Below are 26,015 nucleotides of genomic sequence, written 5' to 3'. Positions count from 1 at the left end.
GCTGTGGTCGAGAGCCTCCTGAGGATCCCCTTGCAAGTCCTGGAGTACATGGTGTGGCGGGGCAGGGAGGAGAGGAAAGACTCGGTGTACTGCAGCTATTCAAAGCAGGACTGTAGCCCCTAGAGCATTCCCAAGAGGTTCCCGTAACTAAGGCCAGGTCTACACTCTGAGTTACTGAGCAGGAAACCAGGGTGCAAACCTGCTGCACAGTAATGTCCCATGTCGACACTCCCACAGCCCTGTAGCAGTGTCTATACAGAATGTTGCTGCACGGGAGCTGGTGCGCTGCAGATTCACGCCCTGGCTTGCCAAGCTGTACCTCACCATGCGGAGAAGCCCTTAGACAATGGGAATTTTGACACTTGACTTCAGCAGGGTTAGGGTTTCGCCTCCTGAATATCCATATGATATGGCAGTTTTCCACTGCAACCAGAGGAAATGTCAGGTAATTAGCTTTATCTGGATGGGGATTTACTGCTGAACAATGCCCAGCATTACTAATTACTAATGTTTGCAAAGAAAGCTAAGAGTGTGCACCCCTCCCAGAGTCACTGTGGTTTACTACACACTCACATGATACTGTGACTGGCTGCATGCCACATAATCCAAGCAGATTTTAGTAATCTAAGAGACCTACTTGGTAAAAATCAATTGCTCGCAGCAGTTCTAACAATGAAGTATTAGGTCAGCTAATACATTATGGCTCAAAAGAGTTTGTAAAAGAATACTCTTGCTGCCAAAGTCTGTCTCACTCTTAAAAGTCTTGATGTAACTCAAGTAGCTTCATTCTCCCTGCAGAGCTGGCCAGCAAGAATTAGAGCTTGCAGGGAAAACACCCGTTCTGCTGAGTTCAGCAGTCTGAAGAGTTCAAAAGGTAAAAATGTGCAGCTTCCCACCAGAAATAAACTGTGAAACTGGTTCAAAAAAGTGTGATTGCAGCTGGCAATTAAGCCCAGCAGCCGGCACCTTGCTGGAAAGCAGCATGGCTGAGGCCCAAGGTCAGGGTCAGCGAATGGAAACTCTTGACAATCGGGGAAGGGGAGACAGCAGCCATTTATTGCAAATATTCACCATAATATAGTTGAATCCGTGAGGGTCTTTTTACACCGCAGGACAGAGAACTTTTTTTAAAATAAAGACAATCCCGAATAGTTGGCTCCCATTATTCCTGTGTGAAACCCAGATGCCTGGGTTCACCGGGCTCCATGAAAACTTTGTGCCTGGACTCATTTTCCATGGCCCTGAGTTCCTTGTTAGTGTAACCCACATACCTGCTGGGTGTGGTGCTGTGTCCTATTGAGTGCCAATGAGACCACTAAGAGAAAGATTAATGAGTTTTCTCTACAGCCCTTAGCTACCAGCCATATTTTGCTCATGCAGTAGAGGCTCATGCACTAAGCTCCAGAGGTCCCAGGTTCAGTCCCACCCGCCCACCGATGACCGGGGTCTGTCAGCGTTACATTAGCATGAACTCCAACAACAAAGGATGAAATCCCTGCCCCATGGAAGTCAATGGTGGCTTGCCACTGACTTCTATGGGGCCAGGATTTCACCCACAGTGTGTTTTATTATGCTGTTGGTTTATGCCTGAGGAGCACTGTTAGAATCTCATGCTTTCAAGCACCAAAGAAGTGCCTTGTCATCAGTAGCTGAGAAGTGCAGTGACTTTTATTGCTATCGTTAGAATCTGGCTCGTTAATTTTATTCATTATTTTAAAAATATACTTTAAAAATCATTTTTGCAGTTATTTATGTAGTGTCGGCTTCTACTACAAAAAGTAGCTCCTAGTAACAGAATGCCACAGTCCACTCCCGAGGAACATTTTGAGGAAGTGTTTCCTCAAAAGCAGGTGTTGATGTGGATGGGAAATGGATAAGTGGGTTGGGCTGGCTGGTGGGTTTGGACTCCGTGCAGATGTAAGGGAGGGAGGAGGGGTTCCCTATGGAGAGAGGATCTAGGGTGTGGACTGAGCAAGTCCTCTTCTGTACACAGGAAATGTAATAGGAAGGAACCACATTGGCACAGTGGGGTCCAAATAACTGTTCACTAGCTATACACAACATGCAAGGCTTAGTTTTTTACTTACACACACACACACACACACACACACACACACACACACACACACACACACACACACACACACACACACAGAGGCATGGAACACAGAGTGCCACCAGAGAGCTCAAAAACTATTTAAAGGGATACTACCCAATTCCTATATACTACACTTCCCCGCACACACTTCACCCCCTTCCCACTAGGATGCCTTACTGTGGTAGTGCTCCCCCATCAACATTTCCACATACACTGAACGTAAAAGCCCTAAGGATTGGTTGTATGCGTCTCACTGAAGAGACCCCAGCTGTGCACAGGGAGTCAGTGCACAGCTGTGGCAACCTCAGAAAGGCCCAGCTGACTGAACAGAATGGGGCTTTCGCAATCAATGTTCCCAGCAATGCTCTTTACTGGAATTAAACTACGTATGCTGATGAACTTTGCATGGTCTTTCTGACATTAATTTGAATGGGTAATGAGATGCAGTAACATGCCACAGCCCCTAGCACAGATTGGAAACAAATTTTACCAAATGTCATAGTTAGAGCCTTATGGTTTTTGCAAATCTGAAATAACACAAAATAAAACGAAATACTTTACTCAGCAGCAGTGGCTCCTGCTGCTCCTGTTCCAGAGAGCTGGGCTCAATTCCCCACACTGGGCATTGGAAGCTGGAGTACAAGAGTGCAGCACCCCTGACTCAGATTTGGCCATCAGGATGGAGGGGCAGGTAGGCCAGACCTGAGCAGCACTGCAACTGCATACTCCAGGTCGCAACACATGGAGCAGAGAGCCTGACCCAGGCCTGCAGGACAGGACCTGCCACCGCAAGGTGAGTGCAGGGCAGGCTTGCTCTGCAATCCTCTACTCCCACCAGGGGCAGGACCTGATCCCCCACCCCCGCCAAACCCCATGGATAAAATAGATAAAATGAAATAACATGAAATTCCCCCCAAATATAAGAAGAATTTCACTGGCTCTCATCCTAGTTGTATTATCTTATAACGCTTTTCCTCCAAAGGATCCAAAGTACTTTAAAAACCATTATGAGCAATCTCTTAATCCATTTCTCTGCTGTCTTCTGCAAAGGCAGCATCCAGGTAATAATACAAACACCCCTTCGCAACAATTTTGGACCCTGAGAGTAATGCTGCCGTAGCCCACTGAAAGTGCAGGAGAATTGAGGAAGGCAGAATATGCTTGCCCAAACTGGATTTTGGGCCAGGACATGGGGGTTAACACCCACACTCTTGTATTCTTGGAAGGCACCATGAAATCTTTAGCGACCACATTAAATGTGGACCAGTTAAGTGCACTTAATTGTAGTATATTATAGAAATACTTTCTGAGCTGGCGTGCGGAACTTTCAGCCAAGTATTTCAAGTCACTTCTAACACACTATATTTGTCTTTGAAAATTAGCAGTTTGCACTGAGCATCAGGGAACGTTCCTATTCAAGTAACTAAATTATAGCATGTTTAGCATTACAAACTATATGTTTAGTAGTACTGAAAACTCAAAGGCCAGAGATATGAACCAATACCCAACCCGGGATTTACAGAACATGATCCCATTTGGCCCAGGGCTGGGATTCTTTATGGTACCAGGCTCAGGCCTGCTACAATGAGACTCTGCTAAATGAGGTTGATTAGCTAGAAGCCTTTTAGGAAGAGGAACAGTATAAAGAAATTCAGGCTGCATATGGTCACCCCACTAAAAAGAAACGTTACTGAGATGAAACAAAATTGTTGGCAGTACAAATCATGAGCCTGACTGCAAACAATTACTAGTGGGCATTGTACCATTAGAGGTATTCACAGTAATGAGCACTATGCCTGGTAAATAAGTGTTTACAGGACCAGGCCCTGTTGTCTTACGTAAGTATTAAAAGAGAGTGCATGGGATAAGAGGGAAGGTCCTTTCCTGGATCAGTAACTGGGTAAAAGTTAGGAAATAAAGGGTAGGAATAAATGGGCAGTTTTCAGAATGAGATAGGTAAATAGCAGTGTCACTCAGGGAGCCATACTGGGACCAGTGCTGTTCAACATATTCATAAATGATCTGGAAAAGGGGGTAAATGGTGAAGTGGAAAAATTTGCAGATGATACAAAACTATTAAAGATAGTTAAATCCAAAGCTGACTGCAAAGAATTACAAAAGGCTCTCACAAAACTGGGTGACTGGGACAAGAAATGGCAGATGAAATTCAGTGTTAATAAATGCAAAGTAATGCACACTGGAAAACATAATCCCAACTATGCATATAGAATGATGGGGTCTAAATTAGCTGTTACCACTTAAAAAAGAGATCTTGGAGTCATCGTGGATAGTTCTCTGAAAACATCCACTCAATGTGCAGGGGCAGTCAAAAAAGCTAACAAAATTTCAGGAACCATTAGGAAAGGGATAGATAATAAGAAAGTAAATATAATACCACTATATAAATCCATGAAATGCCCACATCTTAAGTACTGCATGCAGTTCTAGTTCCCCCATCTCAAAAATGGTGTATTAGAATTGGAAAAAGTACAGAGAAGGGCAACAAAATTCTTAGGGGTGTGGAACACCTTCCATGTGAGGAGAGATTAAAATGACTGGGACTGGCCATTTTACAAAAGAGTCAACTAACGGGGGGGACGATATGATAGAGGTCTATAAATCCTTAGTTACTTCCTCCACCCCAGTCATGAAGTGTTATTTACCCCCTTCACTTTGCACAAGAACCAGGGGTCACCCAATGACATTAATAGGCGGCAGGTTTAAAACAAACATAAGGAAGTACCGTATTTCTTCACACAATGCACAGTTACCAGGGGATGTTGTGAAGGCCAAAAGTATAACTGGATTAAAGGAAGTGTTAGGCAAGTTCATGGAGGATAGGTCCATCAATGTCTATTAGTCAAGAGGGTCAGGGGACGCATCTTGAGTGTTCCTAAATCTCTGACTGCCAGAAGCTGGGACTGGGCGACCAGGAGGGATCACTTGATAATTGCCCTGTTTTGTTCATTCCCTCTGAATGGGTGCACTGGCCACTGTAAGAAGACAGGATATTAGGCTAGATGGACTGTTGGTCTGACCTGATATGGCCATTCTTATGTTCTTATTTTAGCAAATGTAGCTGTAAGGGAAATGGCAGAGTTGTGGCAGTGTAGATGATTAGCTACAGTTGGTACAAGACATACCATTAAAAAAAAAAAAGATCATTGATTTACTTTTAGTCATTTCATCCCATTTGGATCATCCTACCGTAGAAAGTTCAGTTGTTAATCTAATGCAGGTAGTGAGTCACTCCGTATCTCCTAATTTTTATTCTGTTCCCCCTCATTTCTGTGGATGGTATTTGTTTTTGGGTATTTATCGTTGTTCAATTTCAGCAAGTAAGGACATTTTCCTAACGGCAAATGAATGGGAATTTGGGGGACACACAACTGAAATAATTCTCCCCCCCCTTTTTTTTTTTAAATCAAACAGAACCCTTTCAGGTAGACACAACCCCAAAAGCTGTGAAGGTGATTCCCTGTACCGTGGCATCCTTTCTAGCATTTTACTGTGAATTCTGTGTTTATCTTATTTTAGAAGACTGAGATGTGAAAATATTTAATCATAGTTTTCCATTGTGTCGTCTTCATAGAGGGGAACTTGAATTGCTCAAAGGCTGTATCTACACTACAGTCGGAGGTGTGCTCACCTCTTGAGTAGGTGTACACCTACTAGCTTTAATCTGTCTAGCACAGCTAAAAATAGCAGTGAAGATGCTGTGGCATGGAGTAGCAATGTGAGTACATATCCAGGGCTCCAAGTGGACTTGTCCAGCCTGTGTCAGGGTCCGTACCGCCACATCTTCACTGCTGTTTTTAGCTGTGTGAGCTAGATTAAAGCTATCATGGGTACGCCTTCCTGAGCTGCAATCACACCTCCAGTTGCAGTGTAGACAAAACTAAAGTATCCGGCTTTGTATCCTTCCAACCATCTGGAGAGATTTGCCGGTAATTTCCTTGTCATACGTAGAGCCCACAAGAGTTTAAAATCTCCAATATGATGATCTAGACTTGGCTTTACAAGTTGAAACCTTGCTACAGCTGCTTACAGCAAAACATTTATTAGGTCTGATTTGCACGTCAAATGCAGGACTTAACTGAATTGGTGTAGTGAGACCTAGAGCCAAATTCCACCCCACTTTCTCTGATACCAGAGTGAATCTATCACTGGGGAAAAGGAAAAACAGTCCCCCTAGCATAATATGGGAGAAGCGGTAATTCTGAAAGTTGGTGCTCAAAGGAGTATTGTAAGAAAACAGTTAAGCAAAAGCTCTATCTGATATTAGACAACCTTTCAGTCCTGAATCAAATCACTTCCAGTTCACATTTCAAGGCTGGTAAAACAATAATCAAGGAGCTTTACAAAATAAAATATTAGAAACAAATTAATTGCAGGCCTGTTGGCTCTTCCCAGCTCTTATCTTATTATTTTATTTTCATTAATCATTGTTATTGGGGTAGCACCTAGTCATGGACCAGGGCCTTACTGTGCTAAGCAGTGTGCAAACATGCAAAAATACAGTAGATTATTAATCACTTACAGTTTTATCTGATTTTGCCTTTGCTATTTACAAACTCTAAGCAGTGATTGCTGATTTATTATATTTGCAATCAAGATAGCACCAGCACTTCAGCTTTTCCAGAATGATAGAGATTAGAAAACAGAGGCATGATCTACACAGAACTTTTTTGCTAGTTAGGAGGGTTTTTTTAACCTAATAGTTATACTGATACAACCTCTAGTGTGGAGGGCCAGGATAGTTTAAGCCAGTGGCCCTCAAACTTTTTTACTGGTGACACCTTTCACATAGCAAGTCTCTGAGTGCAACCCTCCTTATAAATTAAAAACACTTTTTAATATATTTAACACCATTATAAATGCTGGAGGCAAAGCGGGGCTTGGGGTGGAGGTTGACAGCTCACAACCCCCCATGTAATAACCTTGCGACCCCCTGAGGGATCCCAACCCCCAGTTTGAGAACCCCTGGTTTAAGCAGTATAATGTTCATGTGTAGACAAGCCATGAGTTAGCTTTGGCATGACTGGTTAAAGAACAAAGAGGGTGCTCCAACTTACAGTTTTTGTTGGGGCTGTTTCTCTTGGCCTTGTAACTCCAGAAATCTGGTGCTAATTAAGTGAATCATACTCTTTGACTCTTATTCATAAAGAATTCACTAATGCTTATTCATTCTGAGAAATATGCAGTTATGTGTTTGCCAGACAGCGTATGTATAACTCTTGTCCAACTGTGGAGTTCTTGAGTCACACAGTCACTCAAATTCAAGTGGGATGTATTTTGAGAAATATGTAGCTCTGAGGAAAATGCTCATGCTGCCTTTGGTGTAATTCTGTTTACCATCAAGCTATGTAACTGGAGCAACGTGTCCGTGGCTAGAAACCTGATTGGGATGTGGCGTTATTTTGCTGATTCACTTTGGCAACCAGACAAGGTTGCTTCTGTTTGTTACAAAAGGGGTTAAAATATCTTCCTTTGAGCTGGAGAGAAACTGAGAGTGGTGGGTGGGTGTCCTGGTTGGTTTTCATGCTGTTGCTTGTATAGCATAGAGGTGGGTATCCTGGAGGGAAAAATCCTTGAAACAGCCAAGCTCAGGGGGGGGGAAAAGTCTGAGGTTTATGATTTGTTGTTATGTTTGTTAACAAGGTGAAATTCAGAAAGTGGGTACGTCTTTGCATCACACTCAAGATATCCGTGAACAGGGGATGCTGTCATTCCACCCACAGGTCCTATCTTCCCTCACTGGAGTCCCCTGGGCTGCTTGATAGATGAATAGAGATGCCTTGTGAGCTATTGCATCTTTCTAGTTAGTGGCCTGGTTATTGTCATGAAGCGGTGTCACTAGGGGTTTCAGCAAACACCTTTGCTGCCTTCAGCTTTGGGCATTTGCCAGCAGGATTCTTGATTGGCTACTCCTCTCCAGAGTAATAGCATTGGGTGTAGCTGTGGAAATACAGGGAAGATGTTACAATTCTCTTTTCTGTGTACTGCACCTTTAAATTACTTTCTAAAAGATGTGCTCTTCTTGAGCCGCAAGTTACTGGGCTCAATACAGGAATTACTTGGTGCATTTCTATGGCCTGAGTTATGCAGGAGCTCAGAGGAGATGATTCTAGTAGTCCATTCTGCCATTATAATCTATGTAAGGAGTTTGCCTGCCTATGCTGAGTGGCAGTCCTCTGAGTTGAGTTAGTATGAGTACCAGAGAGAGAGAGAGTGTGTGTGTGTGTCTCTCTCTCTCTATATATATATCTGACAAGGGCTATATATGTACCTAGATAGACATCTATATAGACTGACTTTCTTTCATTGGTAGGAAACAAATTTCCCAGGATGAAAGTACATGGTTGTCTTTTTTGCTTGTAAGCAAAAAAACAAAGGAAATTTTATGCAGCCTTATTCCTCGTTTTGTTTCAGTCTGGTTGGTTTTGAGTTAGTGGATAAGACTAAAAGGATGGCTGACATGACTGATCAGTCACTAGACCATTTGACTAGCTTGATCTTAAAATTAACTTCCACCCACTTGCAGGGCATGACAGGCGATGTGCCATCATTATAGCGAAGTTTAGTCCATATCGCCACTACGTGGCCTGAGTGTTTGACGTCATATGGATGTGTGTGACCTCAGACACGTGTTTAAATCCAGTTGGAGCTAATTCCGTGAGGCTTACATTGGCCAGGTCAGGCTCTGGGGACCTGTTCACACTAGCAAGGGTATGAAAGGCAAACAGCAGGAAAACGCAGCCAGAGCTTATTGAGTAATCACCATGATTAAAAATACCTGCCTCCATTCACATCAGCAGTTTGGATTAAATCTTGTGTGCACCCCCAGTAGATCAAGAAGGGGAAAATAATTGAAGGTAAAAAGCTGGCTTTCTGTTTCTGACTCTTACTGGGATGAACAGTTGGACAACTTTCTCCTGTTTCCCTACAGATAAGAGTTGGTCTGTTTTTGTGGTTTAGGTTTTACATTTTAGAGTAGGAATGATCAAAGAAAGGGCTGTGATAAGGAACAGCTCTCTGCTCTTTTAGTAATTCTAAAAATACCCCATAGATCAAGTGCATGTCCTCCTTCCCTAGGCTGAGATCTAGTGTTTGTTTAACAACGGGGATTTACTAGATTTGTAATTAAATAAGGCCCTAATTAATGGTACAAAAAGCCCTGTCGTCACAAGAATAACCCGCCAGGTGGAATCCCTCTTGCTTTTTAAAAAAATACAAATTGTATTGTTGCTCCCCTCCTCCTTAATTCCTTCTGTGCAGCTCATGGCCTGACCCCAAAGACCCTAAATAATTCTGCCTCCACCTAACTCTTCTTTTTCTAATGCTATTTATTTTCAGTTCTTATTTCCTCCAACTCCCCCTTCTCTATGTTGGTCCCTTCAGCCCCTTCTCCCAGTATTTGCTTTGCATTTTCTTTGATGCACTATCTACAGACTCTTGTTTTCTTCCAGTGTGTCATGTGCTCCTCCACCTTCAAAACACAAGGGGCTGGATTCTCGGCTGGTGTAAATCAGCAATGGTTCTATTGATTTACCCCTGCTGAGGATCTGGTCCCATTGTGCGCATGAAGTGTGGCCTTCCTGCTTTAACTTCCTCACTGGCCATCATCCCATGGCCATTTACAGGGCGAGGTGATTTTTGGATCCCACAGAAGGAGTTGATTTCCCCCCCCATCACCAAATAGTTCCTGTTCCCACACCGAGCCCCCATCCTATTAATTCTGACCCCTTCTGCCCCTCCAGAGGTTATCCACTCTCCCAGGCCTGGGGGCACTGCAGTGAGGTTCCTTCTCTCCCTTCCAGGCTGGGGGGCCAGCTCCAGGAGCTCTTCACCCCCCACCCCGCTCCTTCCCAGGCCGGGTACTACTGAGGGAGGGAGGAGAAGCTGGGGTCCCTTAGTGCCTGTTGCCCCCAGGAGGGGATGGGGAAGGGGAGCCGCCCTGAGCCGCTGGGCTCTTTAGCTCTCTCCTGTGAGACTGGCTTTAGGCTGCGGAGGCGAAGGGGAGTGGGACAGAGCTTTTCCAATAGCAGCTCTGATTGGTTGCTCAGCCCCAAGAGGAAGGCAGTTGGGGTAAGCAGCCAATCCGAGGGGGGTTCTCTCCCCAGGAAGGGCTTTTAAATTCATTAGAGGGCTGGAGATTCTCTGTCCTCCTGAGGCTGGTCTCTGGCCCCTGCCAAAATCCTGTCACGGTGAAAACGTCACGAAAATGGGCCCCACTGAGAACTTGCAGTAGATGTTACCACCGGCTGGATTGTGGGAGGGCAGATGAAGAGAGATTTCCCGAGTTTACTGCCAAGAGCAGCATCTCAGACTATTAAGCCTGCATTTTATTTGCATTCTCACAACCTAAAGAGGACTGACCGTTTTTACTAGAGTGAATTCTTATGGCACAGCTAAACCTCTGAAAGTTTCTGCCAGCATCTACTTTCCTCCGTGCACTTTGAATTCCTGGGCCACTAAATATCTGTATTAAATCCTCTTGGATTCCAATTTGCCCAGGGAAATTCAATCTCTGTGAAGTGTTTTCCCCTGCCCCCAGCTACTTTGTCACCTACCAATTGAGGGGTAATTGGCTGTTTTGGAGAGGATCTACAAAAAGGTTTAGCCACACCCTTAATATCACATGTCTTAAAACTGGCATTCAGTTCATTGTTGTTTTAGTCCATTTTCCTCACCATTGTTAGTGTTTATGAAGTATAACTCGTTATTAAAAAGACACCAGAATCTCTCATTTTTGGGCCCAGGTCCTTTCGATTTTGTTACCTACAATAAGATTGTGCCTTTCAATAAGATAAATGTGAGACTCAGACATGTAGGTGCGGCAAGGATGTAGACCAGCAATGTTACTGCTATTTCCATTTATAACTTGTATTGTGGTAAAATGCAAGAGGCCCCAGTCAGGGGCTGGAAGACCATTGTACTAGGCACTGTAATTATAGCAACAGTACCTAGCTCCTACATAGTGCTTTTCATCCTTTGATCTCAAAGTGCTTGCGGGATCATTATCCCCATTTTACAGATGGGGAAACTGAGGCACGGGGTGATGAGGCTCACCTAGTATCCAGCGGCGGAGGTGGGAATAGCACCCATGTCTTCTGAGTCCTGGTCCGGTGCTCTATCCACTAAGCTATTGTATAAAAGACAATCTGTGACCGAAAGAGTTTAAGGTCTAAACATAGGATGAGATCCAAGATGTGGAGCTAAACCGTTTGGGGTGGGGAGGACCAGGTAACGGTGGAAGGATTGTATTTAGTACAGTAAACAGCAGTTCCAGCATGCCTGTTGCCTAGCTGTTTGAATAATTTTTGTTTTGTTTTTAAGCATGTGGAGTGAGGGAGAGAGTCACAGTGTTGGTTTCATCCTGATACCAGAGTCTCTTGCATTTTGACTCCGCTTGCATGAGGAATGTCTGCTGTTTAGCGATAGTGGCTTGACATTTCCTGTTGCTGACCTCTTGCAACATCTCCATGGGCAGCAAGGCTTTCTGGATGTGTCCACTCTCCAAATGGTGAAGTCAGCGTTCTGCAGCATCCTCAAGGATCTTAAATGTATGTTTTCCAAACCACGCACAAATTTCTCAGGGTCATGAAGCTTTGAAAAGGTCACATAAGGCCAACAATGCACTTGAGTCTCCCAGTGCAGTTGCTGGATAACGCTGCTGATTCCCATCCTAAAATAATGGATGTTCAGTGTGGAAGAACAAGACATCTGGGAGTGGGCAGCCTCATTCCAACTGTCTCCTAAAAGTTTCCTGGTGGTGGTTTAAAAAGGATGAATTGCTGTGTTGGGAAAAAGTTTTGACCGATTTCTAATAAGGTGCAAATCAATACAGTATAGCTCTATTGAGGTCACTGGATCTATGCTGCTTTACAACAGCAAAGGATCTGTCTGGCCCATAATATTGGCTAAAATCCTGTCCACACTGAGGTCCTAACTGTATGTGCTTCAGTCCTTTATAATATGGTTCCGCCATACTTTTCCTGACTTGTGTGGACAGGATATTTTTTCCTGCTAAATGTTTTGGAGAAAAAATGCAGTAGATCGTTATGCAGGAGGTTTGGCTAACCCCGTTGCAACTAGCCCAATCTTAGTGTAGAAAGGCTAGCATTGAAATCAATGGAAGTTAGGTTCCTCAATACTTTTGAGGATCTGGGCCAGAGGGGAAGGAACTGATGGAGATATTGCATCATACAACATAGAGGCATTAGTGTTCCTCGTTCCACTGTTGTTAACACCGGTTTGTGTTTCCACCTAGTTTGGAAGGGTAGCTTATGAATGTTTTTTGTCTCATTTTGCCCTTCCCCCTTCTTATCCCTTTGGCTTTTCACACAATTACAGACTGAGTCTGTGTGGCTGTCTGAAAGGCATTTCCTCCTGTTACATTTAAAAAAAAAAAATCCTAGAGCACACCAGCTGCTTTCCATTAGTGCTACATACACGCACGCTAGGAGGGCAGAGTGTGATGCTTCGGACACTGTTGGGTAGCAGAAATCCTTCAGAAACTGTCAGGAAAAGCCTCTGGAATGCAAACTGTGGGGGAAAAGAACTCAGCGGCTTTGGGCCCTGCTCTCTACTCAGGCAAACCTCCTCAAGAAAGTGATGAATAGGGCCTTTTCTACGAACTGTTCCTTGCTCTAGAGGTCTCTGTAGGGCATGGAGTCAAGCACTGTCTCAGGCGTCAGGGAATTTTGACCCCTTGTTGATCCTCAGAGAGAATTTTTATTGATATTAAATATCGTCTTGCTGCTTATCCAGCCTTCCTGGTGGCAATTAATACTGTATCATTTGTGATCCTTGGGAAAAGGCCTTTAACCTTTCTTAAGTTTCAGGATGAAAACTCTCTCTGCATGCAAATTAGTCTTTATTAAGATCCTATTACTCATCAGCTTCACTGTCACTAGAGGAGTTTTTTCTTTCTTAAACTTCTCTCTCTCACTATGACCAGTGCTGATCACAATGGGAGTGTTTTAACTACCATGCCTGTTATGCCTGCTTAGAGCAGCCAGGGGCCTATCTCCATTGGCGCTCTCACTAGTGATGGTAGCAACAGTGGCACATTTTTAAGACCAATCTAGTGCAGAAGAGGCTGTGGATCCTTTTTTGATATCCGGTAAGTCAGGGTCAGGTTGGTTCCCCTGACTTGTACTAGCAGCTGCCTTCAGTAGGACTATTTGTGGAGTAAGATACTACTCAGCATGAGTAAGGGGATCAGAATCTGGCCCGCAAAGTGCAGTTTTGCTGTGCTCGTCATACAAAGAGCATGGTGAGGTTCCACATTTGTAGTGTTTCAATAGCTTTCAGGTCTAATTTTCTCAGGGGATCTGAAAGTTGAGCAGTACTCTTACTGGTTTCACTATGATCAACTCTAGAATCTTTTTCAGGGAGGCTGGACAGGGGAAACTGAGGGCAGAATTTGGCCCTGTCAGTGGAATTTAGTAAACAATTATGTTGATGGTGCGTGAGCAAGAACAGAACCCAGCTCGCTGCCCTGTGTTTACTCTGGTGGGCTAACTGGAGGTGCGTCCTGCAGGATGAATGACTCAAATTCAACCCTTAAAGACATATGGGGAGATAATGTTTGTGTATTGTCATATATATTGGTAGTGGTCAACAGTGTAATCAACAGTCCCCGTCTATGCTGTATTCTGTTAATTCAGAAATCCAAAGAAGATCCTAGCATTTAAATGAACTGTAAACCTAGGATATTGCTGTGTTCATCTCTCTTTGAAATGTATAGCCAATCAGCTGCGAATGGTGGAAAAACAGGCAATTGCCTTATGTTAATTCCTGTAGCTATATCCTGGTGATGGACCTACTTCAAAGTTGCCCTGATTGCCTATTATAAACCAAGGGACTCCGACTTGTCAAAGAAGGCCTGAAATTGTATAAAAGATCCTTGGGTCCTGATCCTGTCTTCTCAGATCTGCTTAAGCTTCACCAGAGGAAGTTTGAGTCGCAAGATTGAGGTCCCAGTTAAGCTGGAACACCCTGAATATGATGTTAGATGTTGGACTATAACCTATGGACTAAATTCTAAGAGAACTCTTTGCAACTACAAAGCTCACCATCTCTGCTATGAATCTGAACCTCAAGAATTAAACTCCAGTGTCTCATGACCCAAAGAGTATTGAAAATGTTGCTGCGAATGGCCATGCCTTTATTTGACCTGATATTTTTATCAGCAGAAATCAATATACATATTGCATTTTTGAAAAGCCCTTGCCTAATGGGTTAGTGCCATGGGAAAGCTCGCATGTTGCACATGGTTAGTACAGCTGATTGAAAAACTGGCAAGGATACATCCGCTGTATTGATACACCAGCCACAGCACTGTGTCTGTCAGCTCTCATTGCACTTTAGAAATGGTGAAGTTCCAAGGATTCAATCAATTAAGGCCTCACATGCCTTTCTATTGATAGTTTGTCATTTTCTCTCTCTACATTACCATGACAGACACCCATAGTCCAGGGCATATTATCCATAATCTTTGACGACTGTTCTTTCTGAAGTACGAGTAATTTACAACATAGCCAGTGGACTACAACCCTGCTTGACTTAGGTTCTTAAATTCTGAGTCTGTTTAAAATATTTCAACAAATATTTTTCTGGTAGAGCTCATTGTTTTTTAATTTGAATATTTGTTCATTGAAAGCTTGGAAAAACTTTGTTATGCTTCCTCTCCCTCCCAAATCACTGTTTCATACTTAAGACAATAATAGCGATGTGATCTAGTGCTAGATGTAGATTCTTTGTGTGCCCTTAAATAAGTCACTTAACCTACGTATGCTTCAGTCAGTCCAGCTGTAAAATTGGGTAAATGCAGGAGCTGATTTGACTGCAAATGCTGCCTGTCAGCTGAATCATCACTGTACATTTAAAAAAAAAATTACCAAATTGAAAAACATGGTTAAATTTAGAAGCATGATTGTCAAAATTTAACCAAGTTCTAGCAAGACTCTTGGTGAGCAGATGAGATTATAAAGTGATAATATAAATGTATAACAGATGAAAACTAAGCAGGAAAAGCTAGCCAGCGTGAAATCAACATTGCACCAAATTCTGATCTCATTTGTAGTGGTGTAAATTACTCAGAATCTGGACCATCCTGTAAAAATGAGTAGAGATCTGGGAATCTGCAAATTTGTCAGTTTTAGTTTATTGAACACTTTCATGACACTTAATTTCAAATAGATTTCCCCTACCTGAAAGAAAATCTAATGCAATAAACATTTACAATATATAAGGAGTAATGAAAAAAACAAGACAAAACTTCCTATTGATCACCACTTTAACCAGAATACATGGGAAAGATAGACATTACAGAAGAAAGAACATGACAAAACATTAGGAAAAAGAAAGAGAAGAGATGATCTGAAAGGTATAATGCCTCTCCATGATTGCAAAGAAAAAATCATGGCAGACAGATGTGCCTTGCAGAAGAGAAGAATGAGGAGGGATTTGATAACTGCTTTCAACTACTTGAAAGGGGGTTCCAAAGAGGATGGATCTAGACTGTTCTCAATGGTGGCAGATGACAGAACAAAGAGTAATGGTCTCAAGTTGCAGTGGGGGAGGTTTAGGTTGGATATAGGACAAACTTTTTTTCACTAGGAGGGGGATGAAGCACTGGAATGGGTTACCTAGGGAGATGGTGGAATCTCCTTCCTTAGAGGTTTTTAAGGTCAGGCTTGACAAAGTCCTGGATGGGATGATTTAGTTGGGGATTGGTCCTGCTTTGAGCAGGGGGTTGGACTAGATACCTCCCTGAGGTCCCTTCCAACCCTGATATTCTATGATTAGCATTCAATTATTATTATTGTCTAACAGTTATTTGAAGATAGCCTCAAACCAGCTGCATTTTAAAAAGGTTTAATTCAATCAGTGTTTAATGCAAGGCTTTTCTATTCACTTCAGTGGGCTGGTGCTCTCAGTATAGGTTCTCATACTTTTGGGGCTAAATTACATTAGTTTACCCATCTGTAAAGTTGGCATAAAAATTCTCCCCTCATGTGATGTTGAAAGTCTTAACTAGTAAATATTGGCAAAACAGTTTGAGTGAGAAAATGGCCAAATAAAGACCAGATTAAAGTCTATTGGAGCAGGTTTTGCATCTAAATTGATATTATTTATTAATAAAACCTTTTTGCTCCTTAAATTCTGGCATATTATATCATTTATCTTCCACAACAAAGGACAAGATTTTTTTGATTGTAGAGCTGTCTTGCTAAAACTGTCATATTTCCATTGTTGCTTGACATTTGAACTGTCACTTTTGTGGTCTGCTGCTTTAATTCTTTTATATCTGAAGGAGCACTGGAAAATACAAACTGGAGCCACTTAACTTTGTATGATCTTAAAAACTAGATTTAACTTTTGTTTTAGTCAAGGGGGCAAATGATGCTCTCCGCTAACTTGATTGATCAATAGACCTATTTGCGATAGGGTTTTGAAGCTTGTGGCCAAATGCTGATTGCACTAAATCCAAAATAGATTTGATCTAACAGCTGACATCGGCTTCCACATGTGTAGCATAGCCCAGGATGCTGGTTCAATGCAAATACTTAATTCCTTTTTATAATACTGACAGGGTAGCACAGTGACTGCTGTAGGGAGACACCATAGGACAGACAGGAGCGGTGCCAGGGTTTCTGGTGCCCTGGGCAGAATTCGGGGGGCGGCATTTTGTGCGCTTCCCATGGGGCGCGCGGGAGCTTCCGGTTCTGCTCTCGTTGCGCCGCCAAAGAAGAACCCTCCGCCAAAATGCTGCAGGCAATAGCGGCAGTCATTGAGCTGCTCAATTGCCTGCCGCTGTTTTCTGCGGCACGTCGGCAGAAAGTCCTTCTTCGGCGGCGCGGGAGCAGAACTGGAAGCTCCCGCGAGCCCCGTGGAGAGCGCACAAAATGCCGCCCCCTGAATCCTGGCGCCCTAGGCAACTGCCTAGGGTCGCCTAATGGAAGCGCCGTCCCTGAGGACAGAACATGTGAATTCTCAGCAGCTCATCTCTCTTACTGAAGATGAGTTTGGACTTAAAAAAATAAATAATTTAAAAAAAAAAAAGCCAAATTTGTCCTTTTTGCATGATTTTGACAGGATTTTACAGTAGCATGGATGGAGCTGTGTCTGTTTAGTAAATAGCGATTGTAAAGATTCAGTATTCTGAGGCTGGGACATGTTACTCTTAGTTGAGCATATTTAATGGCTTCTTTCCTTTAATGTAAACTTTGATCCTGACTTCCTGAAAAGATGGCTGTGCTGTGGAGAAGCAATGCTGCTTTGTTAGTTTTGGCGGGGTGGGGGGCGGGGAGGAGAAGAGGGTTGTTACTGAAAAGTGGAGAAAAGATTGTGGTTGGAGTCAGTGGTGGATTTAGAGTTAGTGGGGTGCTGTGGGCAGCTTCATTTTTGGGACCCCCACCTCAGGACCCAGCCAAGAAAAAGGACATTCTATCTTATCTCCCCTTCCCACCCCCCGTTTTTCATTCTTTTTTCCTTCATCCTCCTCCTATATTATAAGTAATAGGAAGTAAATGAAAATAAAGTGAGGTACTTTGATTGTTTTTGTAGTCAAACTTTTTTTTCCACAGACCACTTGAAAATTGTGGAGGGTCTCGGCGGACCACTTAATGATCTTTCCAAATGTTGTTTGTACTGTTAGGTGATTATTGTAAAGTGCTTTGGATAAGAGCGCTTTATTAAAAAAAACTTAATAACCTTTCCTCGGTCCACCTGAATGGAGTTCTCAGAGCACAGTTTGAGAACTTCTGGCCTAGATGAAAGCTTGTATTTGCATTACACTAATGTGAAAAATGTGTGAAAATAAAAAGTATAGATGACGCATGAATGGAAAATAAAAGTTAACTTCCTCTGAAGAAACGTATTCAATTTGAAAAAAATATATATGTATTCAGATAGCTTTTTTTTTAACACTTTTTCTTTACAAAATCAACCTCATTGTTTTTTGATAAAATGAATGAAATGTTTCGTCTTCAGAAAGATTTGTGTCTATGTCCTCTCAGTAGAATTCACTTAATTTCTTACTGTAGTGGCTTTTAGCATTTTCGTCCATTCTTCTGTCAAAAAAACATGCAAAATAAATCAACAGTTTTCTTTAGAGATTCACCTCTATCCTGCAATTGCACTATTATTGTGTCGCAAATAACATTGACGGTCTTAACGATGATCTTCTCTTTCCCTTTTAAATTGATTACATTGGCTCTAGTTTCATTGAAAAATAACTTCCTTCTTTTTTTACGCTTCTCATCAGATATATCAGAGGAACCTATATTTTCTGTTAATGATAGTGCCTGCTTCTGCTTTCACTGAGCTATAGTCATTTCGACCTTCCATGACAAAACTTTTAACTGAGGCTAACAATTGTGCAGCTTTCAAAAAACTTGTATCAACCTTTTGCAGCAATTTGCTGACAGCATTAATTCTTTGAAGTAAATGGTCCCACAAAAGAGTAAAAACAGCAATATCGTACTTTTCAAACTTTTCTGCTAATGATTTTGCTTCAGTTTTCGCACTTGGTTTTTCAGAATTTGATGTGGCTATGACTAATAAGGTTTTCTTTGAAAATGAGCTATAATGATATAAAGCCAAAACAGCATCTGCATGAGCAGATCACCTGGTGTCACAATTTCTTTTGACTGTCAAATGTTTTTCATTTGCCTGCATCAAATGTGATTGTAGCATACTCCACCGATGCGTGGAAACCGAAAAAAGGTATACACATTTTGAACAAAGTCAAAAAAATGTGTAGCTGCCTCACAAGATTTGGCTGCAGCTTAAATTTAAGAAATGGCTGGAACATGGTATGACTAAAGCAGAGGGGCTTGCATTGTTCAGTCTTGCCTGTAGACCTGAATATTTTCCTGCCATATTTGCAGCATTATCAAAACTCTGCCCATGAAAAAATTTCATGTCCAAACCTAAATTTGCAATGATTTCTAAAACAATTGTCTCTAGATATTCAGAAGTGTGGGATTCTAGCGGGACAAAACAAAGAAATCGCTCTATAACTTCACCATTGCCGGTCACATATCTTAAAATTGATGTTAATTGGGCTACATGACTCACATCTGGTGTTGAATAGACTATTTGGAACAGTATTTGGCATCCTTTATTTCATCCGTGAATTAGTTTGTGAGCCACTCGGCCATTATAGTGATGAATTCATTGTAGGTTTGGTGTGTTAAAAAGTTGATCTTCCCTGAGCCACAATACTGATAATTTTTCAAATGTTCTTTGAGAAAATTGTCAAATTCACTAAGATATTCAAAGCAGGTTAAAAAATTACCTTTTTGATTTGACATTGAGGACTCATCATGTCCTCTTAGAGCAGGGGTTGGCAAATGACGGCCCGTGTAGCCATGAGTGGGCCTGGATGGGCCGTTGACCACTCAATTAGGTTTAACGCAGTTAATCCCGCATTTTTATCGGACTCTGTAAAAATGGGATTTTGAACCATTACATACTTGTGGCAAATCACAGGCATTGTTGCAAAGTGTGGGGGAGGGTGCTTTTGTTCAGTTGGATAATTGATCAAGCAGACAGACTTTGATTGGCAAATGACAGTTTCCTTAGTTGTTGTTATGCTATTGCTGACACAGCGAAAAATCGGCAAAGCAAAATTCTTTGCTAGACTGCTTCAAAAAAAACCACGTTTAGAGCCCAGTTCTCAGAATAAGTTTGCAGAATGCAGAAAGCCTGGACTGCTTTGCGACTTGCAACGCTTATTAAATTCAGTCATTTGGCAGATTTGTCCTGCATTTGGGGCCCCCTGTCGTTGGGGACCCCGTGCCACCACATGGTTTGTTTCACGGTAAATCCACCACTGGGTGGAGTGCAAAATATCTGTGCAAGCCCTTTTTGGTGACTAGTATCTGGGAACATTCATTCTACCCAGCAAGGAAACTGAACATTGCTGAATCTGTCTCTCTGACATTGTTGAGTGCATTGACTAAAAATTAACACGCTGTTTTTATCTTTTATTTCAGTGACTACATCATGGCTACAGGGCCAACAGATGTCATACAGCCACCAGAGGCCGGGGAGACAACTGAGGAATGTGCAGGTAAACGGCTGCTCTTCACATGTGTAGTTAATTTGGCAAGCTGTTGGAAAGCAGGATTCGTTTCTTTAAAAGGGAGCCATGACTGAACTGTTCTTTGGAGTCTCGTGAGGTTTTGTAATGGAAAGAAAGAGTCATGCCTTGTATGCAGGGGAATCTTGTTGGGGAAACCAATGTGAAGTCCTGGAGAGTCATACATTTGTGCAGGATATTTATCTCAAATTCTAATGTTGGATGCCTGGCAAACAGGGCTGTGTAGTCTGCAGAACTGGCTGCTGTGCGTACTTTGCCTGGATCTTATCTTAGAATCCAGCCCTGAGTGTATGTTGCAGTGGTAACTCCTGCGTAGGGAAGAGGTGACGGACCATGTCACCACTGTAGCACTTCCTCATGGTTGATGAGCATCCGTGTTTGCTACAGATGTCCACCCATTTGCTTATCCTTCAGTCTGGTGGCCTGGATTGGCACTCTGTCAGCCCCACGGATGAGAGCGACAGTCTAGGGAGAAAATAAAATGTCTTGTCCAGTCAGAAGATCTGTCTGTCTTCAAAACAAAAAGGCTTTTGCCACTATTCAAGCTGTTCCTCAGTATCAGCAGCAGTAGGATGGGCTGAGGTAGCTCAGGAGAAGTTGTAATATCATCTATTGATGGAGCGTTTGGTTCAGTACTTCACAGATGATAACCATCATCTTGCTTATCATGTGTAAATGCATCTACACCCATCAGTATAGAACAAACCGTGTGCTGCTGAGTGCTGTCAGAGACCTGTATGCACACAGGCCATTCCCCTGCTAGCTGTCAAAGTAAGGAGTGGCAATGTAGCACTGTGAAGGCTGCAGATAGGTGCAGCTAAGCACAGCAGTTATGCTGGGAGTCTAGAGAGCCTGGAAATGGGACTACATAAAGAAGCAGATTTTAGAATAGTAGAATTCTGTTAATTGAACTATGAATGGGTGGTGGGAGTAGGATAAAGGAATGAGGGTGGAGAATAAGGATGGATGCTTAACCAATAACATACTTTTTAGTATATAAATCTAGTTTGTGCAAACCATCCCAGGTTCCTCATAGTACACAGTGTGCAAGCTAGTGAACTTTATCATCTGTGTGACACCTACTGCTTGGACGGACTAAGTTCCTTCCAGTTAGTTTTGGTCATAAATACACATCTCACGAGAGAAAGCCTGGACCCGGTGAAGCCTGTGAGAATTTTGTCATTGATTGCAATGAGGTCAGGATTTGGCCCAGCATCTGCAGCTGAATTGAGCTACATATATATTTGGGTCTGAAAAAACAGGAATTTTTTGTTTCTAATTTAATCCAGCTCTAAAAAGGTTCGGGGTTGCTGTAGCTAATATTGAATTGTTTAATGAGACTGACCAGAACTATCCCGGTCCTTTGGTTTTTCAAAAGACCCTTCCTTCCTTAGCTCCCTACAAAGTGTAGCATTACATCAAATCCTCCTCTTTATAGCTTTAATTGGGGAGGATTTCAAAAACCTTGGAGACTGAGATTCCCAGCGTTTATGCTCCAGTCAATTGGATTACTCCACAGATTTTGGATTTTTTCCTCTAGGTAGCAGAGCGTTTTCAGTATGTGCTGTTGTTCCCTGTTGATGGCTGTGATCACAGAGAGAAGCCAGACAAGCTTGACTCTCTGACCACCTTCAAGTCACAATCTTAGCATTGCCTACCCTTGCAAGTCTGGCAATATTTGGTATTTTTCATCAAGTCTCAGCTCCTGGAGTCATGGTATTTTGTGAGACTCTTGGCTTAATATTTTTAATATGAAGTTTCTAACCCTCATGGCTGGAAAGAAAAGCTTGCAAATATGACCTTAGTGCACTTTAAAGGCCCCAAACCCAGAAGGCAAATAAAAAGCACCTAAAATTTATTATGATTGGTTTACATTTCATGATTTTATTTTAAGCCAGTCTCAAGATTTTGGGGCTGACTCATGATTTTTTAAACATTTGAGGTTGGTGATACTGATAGTTTCAGGTGTTACTCCTACCCCTGTATCTTCCTAGCAATTTTTGTCATTTTACAATCACATTTTCTTATTCTAAAAAATGTTTTTCTTTCCCCTGTTGCTGTGTAAAAGAATCACACAAACAACAAAGGGACACTGTTTAACAAACTGACCAGAGAGGGAAAAATAATGAAACTGGCTACATGCAAAGTGCTGTGAAATGTACAAAGTAAACGAACTTGAAAAAACAGAACAAAATGTTTGTTTTCTCATCTTTCAGTTACAGTAGTTACTTGTAATTTTAACAGCCCATACATTTTCAGATAGCAGTGTGATTTTTTTAAAGTTGACAATAGCCCTTTAAATTTTATCTGGAAAACATGCATCTTAAATTGCAGTATTGCCAATCCCAAGCATTCAAATCATGAGTCATCATTCATAAACTGTTTGATGAATGGTTTTATACACAGTTGCGTTAACTTGGGATTCCTCTCTCTCTCTCTCTCTCTCTGCTGGATTTTTAATTCGTTATCCGGTTAAGTTTTCCTTTTTTATTTATTATTTGTATTACTGCAGTTCTTAGAAGCCCTAATCATGGGCCAGGACCCCACTGCGCTGGGACCTGTATACACACAGATTATCTTGCCCATAGATAGCTCAAGTATCACAAAACCTAGTGAAATATTTGGTTACTTCACCTAGTACTGAAATGCCTTGTAGGTGAAACATGGTCACTTTTGAACAGCATGCAAAACCGATGCACAACAGTTCACAACATGAAGCTAAAGTGAATACCATTATTGTGAATTATGTCTTAAGTGCCAAATGCTCTCCAAACTCAATACAAGAACACAGACATGGTGCCCCAGAGGGCTCAGGGTCTAAATACACAGATCACACAGAAAAGGGCAATCCTGAAATGGTTTTTTGATATAATGGTTGGGACTGCTAGTTTCTGTGAGCTTCAGGGAAGAACCTTCTTTTTCTCATTTAGTTTAAACAGCTGGAGGAATTCAATTGTCAGAACGTAACTGTGTTAGTATTGCTATTTGAGACAATGTGCAAGGCACTGTCAACATTAAAATGACAGTTAAGGAACAGATTGCGGTTTCTGAGTTTGAAACTGTATTAGAGTAGTATGTATCACTCATGTAACAACTGGGGTTTACTCATTGTCTGATGCTGACAAACTACTTCCATGGCCTCCATCCTGAAATTCGTTACTACAACGATTAAAAAAAAATCAGGGAAGAAATTGTCTGGTTTTATCCTTTGCAGTAACAGTCATGGCAACTTTCTTTGTTTGCGTTGTTTCACTCCTGTTTTTATTATTTACTGTATGAACAACTAGCTCGGGGAGCTGACCCTCTCCCAATCCTGTAGCTTCTGATTTATTCTAGTGCAAATGCCATTAGTGAGCCTAAACTAACTAGGTGACCCTCCCTGTTCATATCACCATTGGTGTCTGGTATGTATGTATAGTGATGTAATTGAAATGCCTTTGTTTTCTGCATATGATGCCTTTAAATTTCTAAACATTTTCGTGCAGCGGTTTGACATTTTGTTCTTTGAGCAGCTGAAGCCTGTTAGAGGATGAACTGATGGAGACAGATGGATGTGCGTGTTCACACTCTCTCTCTATACTCTCTTCAAAGACTGTACTTTTATCTTTTCATGCTCTTTACCTTACCTAGAATAAGTCATTTTAGCCCGATGGTATACAGTTGCTTTTTGGAATATTATACAGAGACCTAATAGGCTGTATAGATATGTACAGGATTGTTGGGAGACACACATCTAGAATGTTAATTACTCATATGAGCACTGGTGGTGGGGTGAAGATAGTATAAGAACCACCTGGCTTCTCTGTTGTTTGAGAGGTGATGGGGTCTAATGGCTAGCGCATGACCTGTCTTCTGTTACCAACGCTGCCACTGGCTGTTTATGGGCCTGGTCCAAAGCCAGCTGGAGTCAACAGGAATCGCTGCTGACTTCAGTGGGCTTTGGCTTGGGCTTTGTGTGATCTTGCACAAGTCACTTACTCCCTTTTTTAGATACCTGATTTGTAAAATGAGGATAATATAACTTACTCTTCTCTTACAGTGCTTTGAGGTCTGCAGCTGAAAGCCACGGCAGGAAAGTGCTGTGTATCATTATGGTGAGAGTCGCTAGGTGGTGCTCTTACACACAGTCTGACAAGCTCTTTCTCTTTGTTCTGGGGTGGTGTACAGCCTCTGAAGAAACACTTGTGTTTTTGTGAGATTTGTGATGTGGTTTATTTTTCGGGGAGCTGTAGCAAGTGGCAAGAGAGGCTCTTTAACTAGAGTCAATTCCTGGGACACAGTTGCTCCCTGGGAACCAGGCATTAGTATTTTGATTGAGATTTCTGAAAAAGGGGTTGCCTGTGTGCTGTTGGTGACTGCCTCTATTCTGGAATTGGTGTATGAAGGAAGGTACCATCCCATGGCAACCCGTTGGGGTCTAGGATGGCCCTGTGGACACTCTGCCTCAGTTTCCCTCTGAATTCCCAGAATAATCCAGTCACAGCCAAGGTCTTTGAAACAATATTCCGCCTCTCCTGGTGTCTAATTTATTAAATATTATTCAGCTCCCAAAAGACCCCTTTCCAGTCAGCCCTCAAATTTAGGGTCTCATAGTCGTCCTTCTTGGGACTGTTTCCAGTCCTGGTCTCCTCAGCCTGTAGACTATCCCCTCAGGTTCAGGGCTTTCGCCTCCCTCCTTCCTGGGGCTGTGTCCTGGCTGAGTTTTCCCCCTCTCCAGCTTCTCTCCCCCTGACAGGCCTTGGAGCCTCCTTTTGTATGACCTGCCCCATCAACTAATGAGTCTCTTGAGTCTCCCCAGGGGAGTCCAATAACCCCAACACCTGTTTGTGCGGGTTGGGAGGGAGGGGAGCTTGGTCCCAGGCCCTTAAAGCAGCAGTGGTCTGAGATGCAGTGTGCCCGTGTATTTAAATACATTTGTACCCAAGTAGGTACTTGGGTATTTTGAAGCACTCTCCATACTTACATGCAAGTGCTTTAAATAGTCTGTATTTATGTACAATTAAAAGGTATTTAAAGCTTAAAGCCTTTTTTTTAAATCTGCAAGTAATTTTTCAAAGCAGTTTTTTTTTTTTAAACAATCAGATCCCTCCCAACTGTCCCAGATGTTGGTTGGCCCCCAGAGCTCACTGACCCAGCTTGGAAGATCGAGACGCTGAGGTCTGGCCACCAGGGCATTTTTCTATTGGCACTGCTGTTGCAACAGCCAAGGAAGATGGCGGCTCAGCCCCCTTTGCTCTTGGTTGGTCACTCAACCTGCCACGAGGAGCCTCACTGCCCAGCCCAGAGGCTGCATCCCCTGTAGGGTGGGGTGGAAAATGCCTACTAGCCACTGGGCACTGTCCAATGCTGAAGGAGCTGTTGGGAATATGGGAGTTGAAAGTACTGGCACTTGTACTTTTCCTTATAAATGTATAGGTACTATTTCTGCAGCATAGTCGTACTTATAAATATAAATATGTAATGGTGCAATTGGCACTTAAGTCCTTTTTATCAGTACTTATAGTAACACTGAATTTTGGCCTATATCTTCCCTGTCCCAGACACTAACTACTCCCCAGGGCCATCTTCCTCCCTCCCGGTGGCTGCTTCCTTTGCTTCCCTGGACACATGGAATGGGGTAACAACCTCCTCTGTCCTTAAAGGGCTAGTACCTCAGAGGCAGATTAGGGGTTTGTGGGGCCCTGAGCCAGAGCAAGTGGGGACCCCTCCCCACCCCTTTGGCCTGCAGTCCCCCCAGACTCCTGCCCAGCACTCCTGCCAGGGAGCGAGGTTGGGACACGAGGGCTTCCCTTGCTC

General features: G+C 42.6%; 1 protein-coding gene across 4 annotated transcripts in view; it reads left to right on the top strand.

The window, feature by feature from the left end:
- The window catches only part of KIAA1210 (KIAA1210 ortholog), an 84,964-nt gene that overhangs the window by 25,828 nt on the left and 33,121 nt on the right, over positions 1–26,015 (top strand). For all 4 annotated transcript variants that reach the window (XM_045030641.1, XM_045030640.1, XM_045030643.1 and 1 more), the window contains exon 2: positions 20,113–20,189. In XM_045030641.1, coding sequence (XP_044886576.1) covers positions 20,113–20,189 — 77 coding nt within the window. The remainder of the gene's footprint in view (positions 1–20,112; positions 20,190–26,015) is intronic.

Source organism: Mauremys mutica, chromosome 9 (assembly GCF_020497125.1).
Source record: "Mauremys mutica isolate MM-2020 ecotype Southern chromosome 9, ASM2049712v1, whole genome shotgun sequence".
NCBI classification, from domain to species: Eukaryota; Metazoa; Chordata; order Testudines; family Geoemydidae; genus Mauremys; species Mauremys mutica.
Note: the sequence above shows the minus strand (reverse complement) of the source record. Positions and strands in the feature narration are given on the sequence as shown.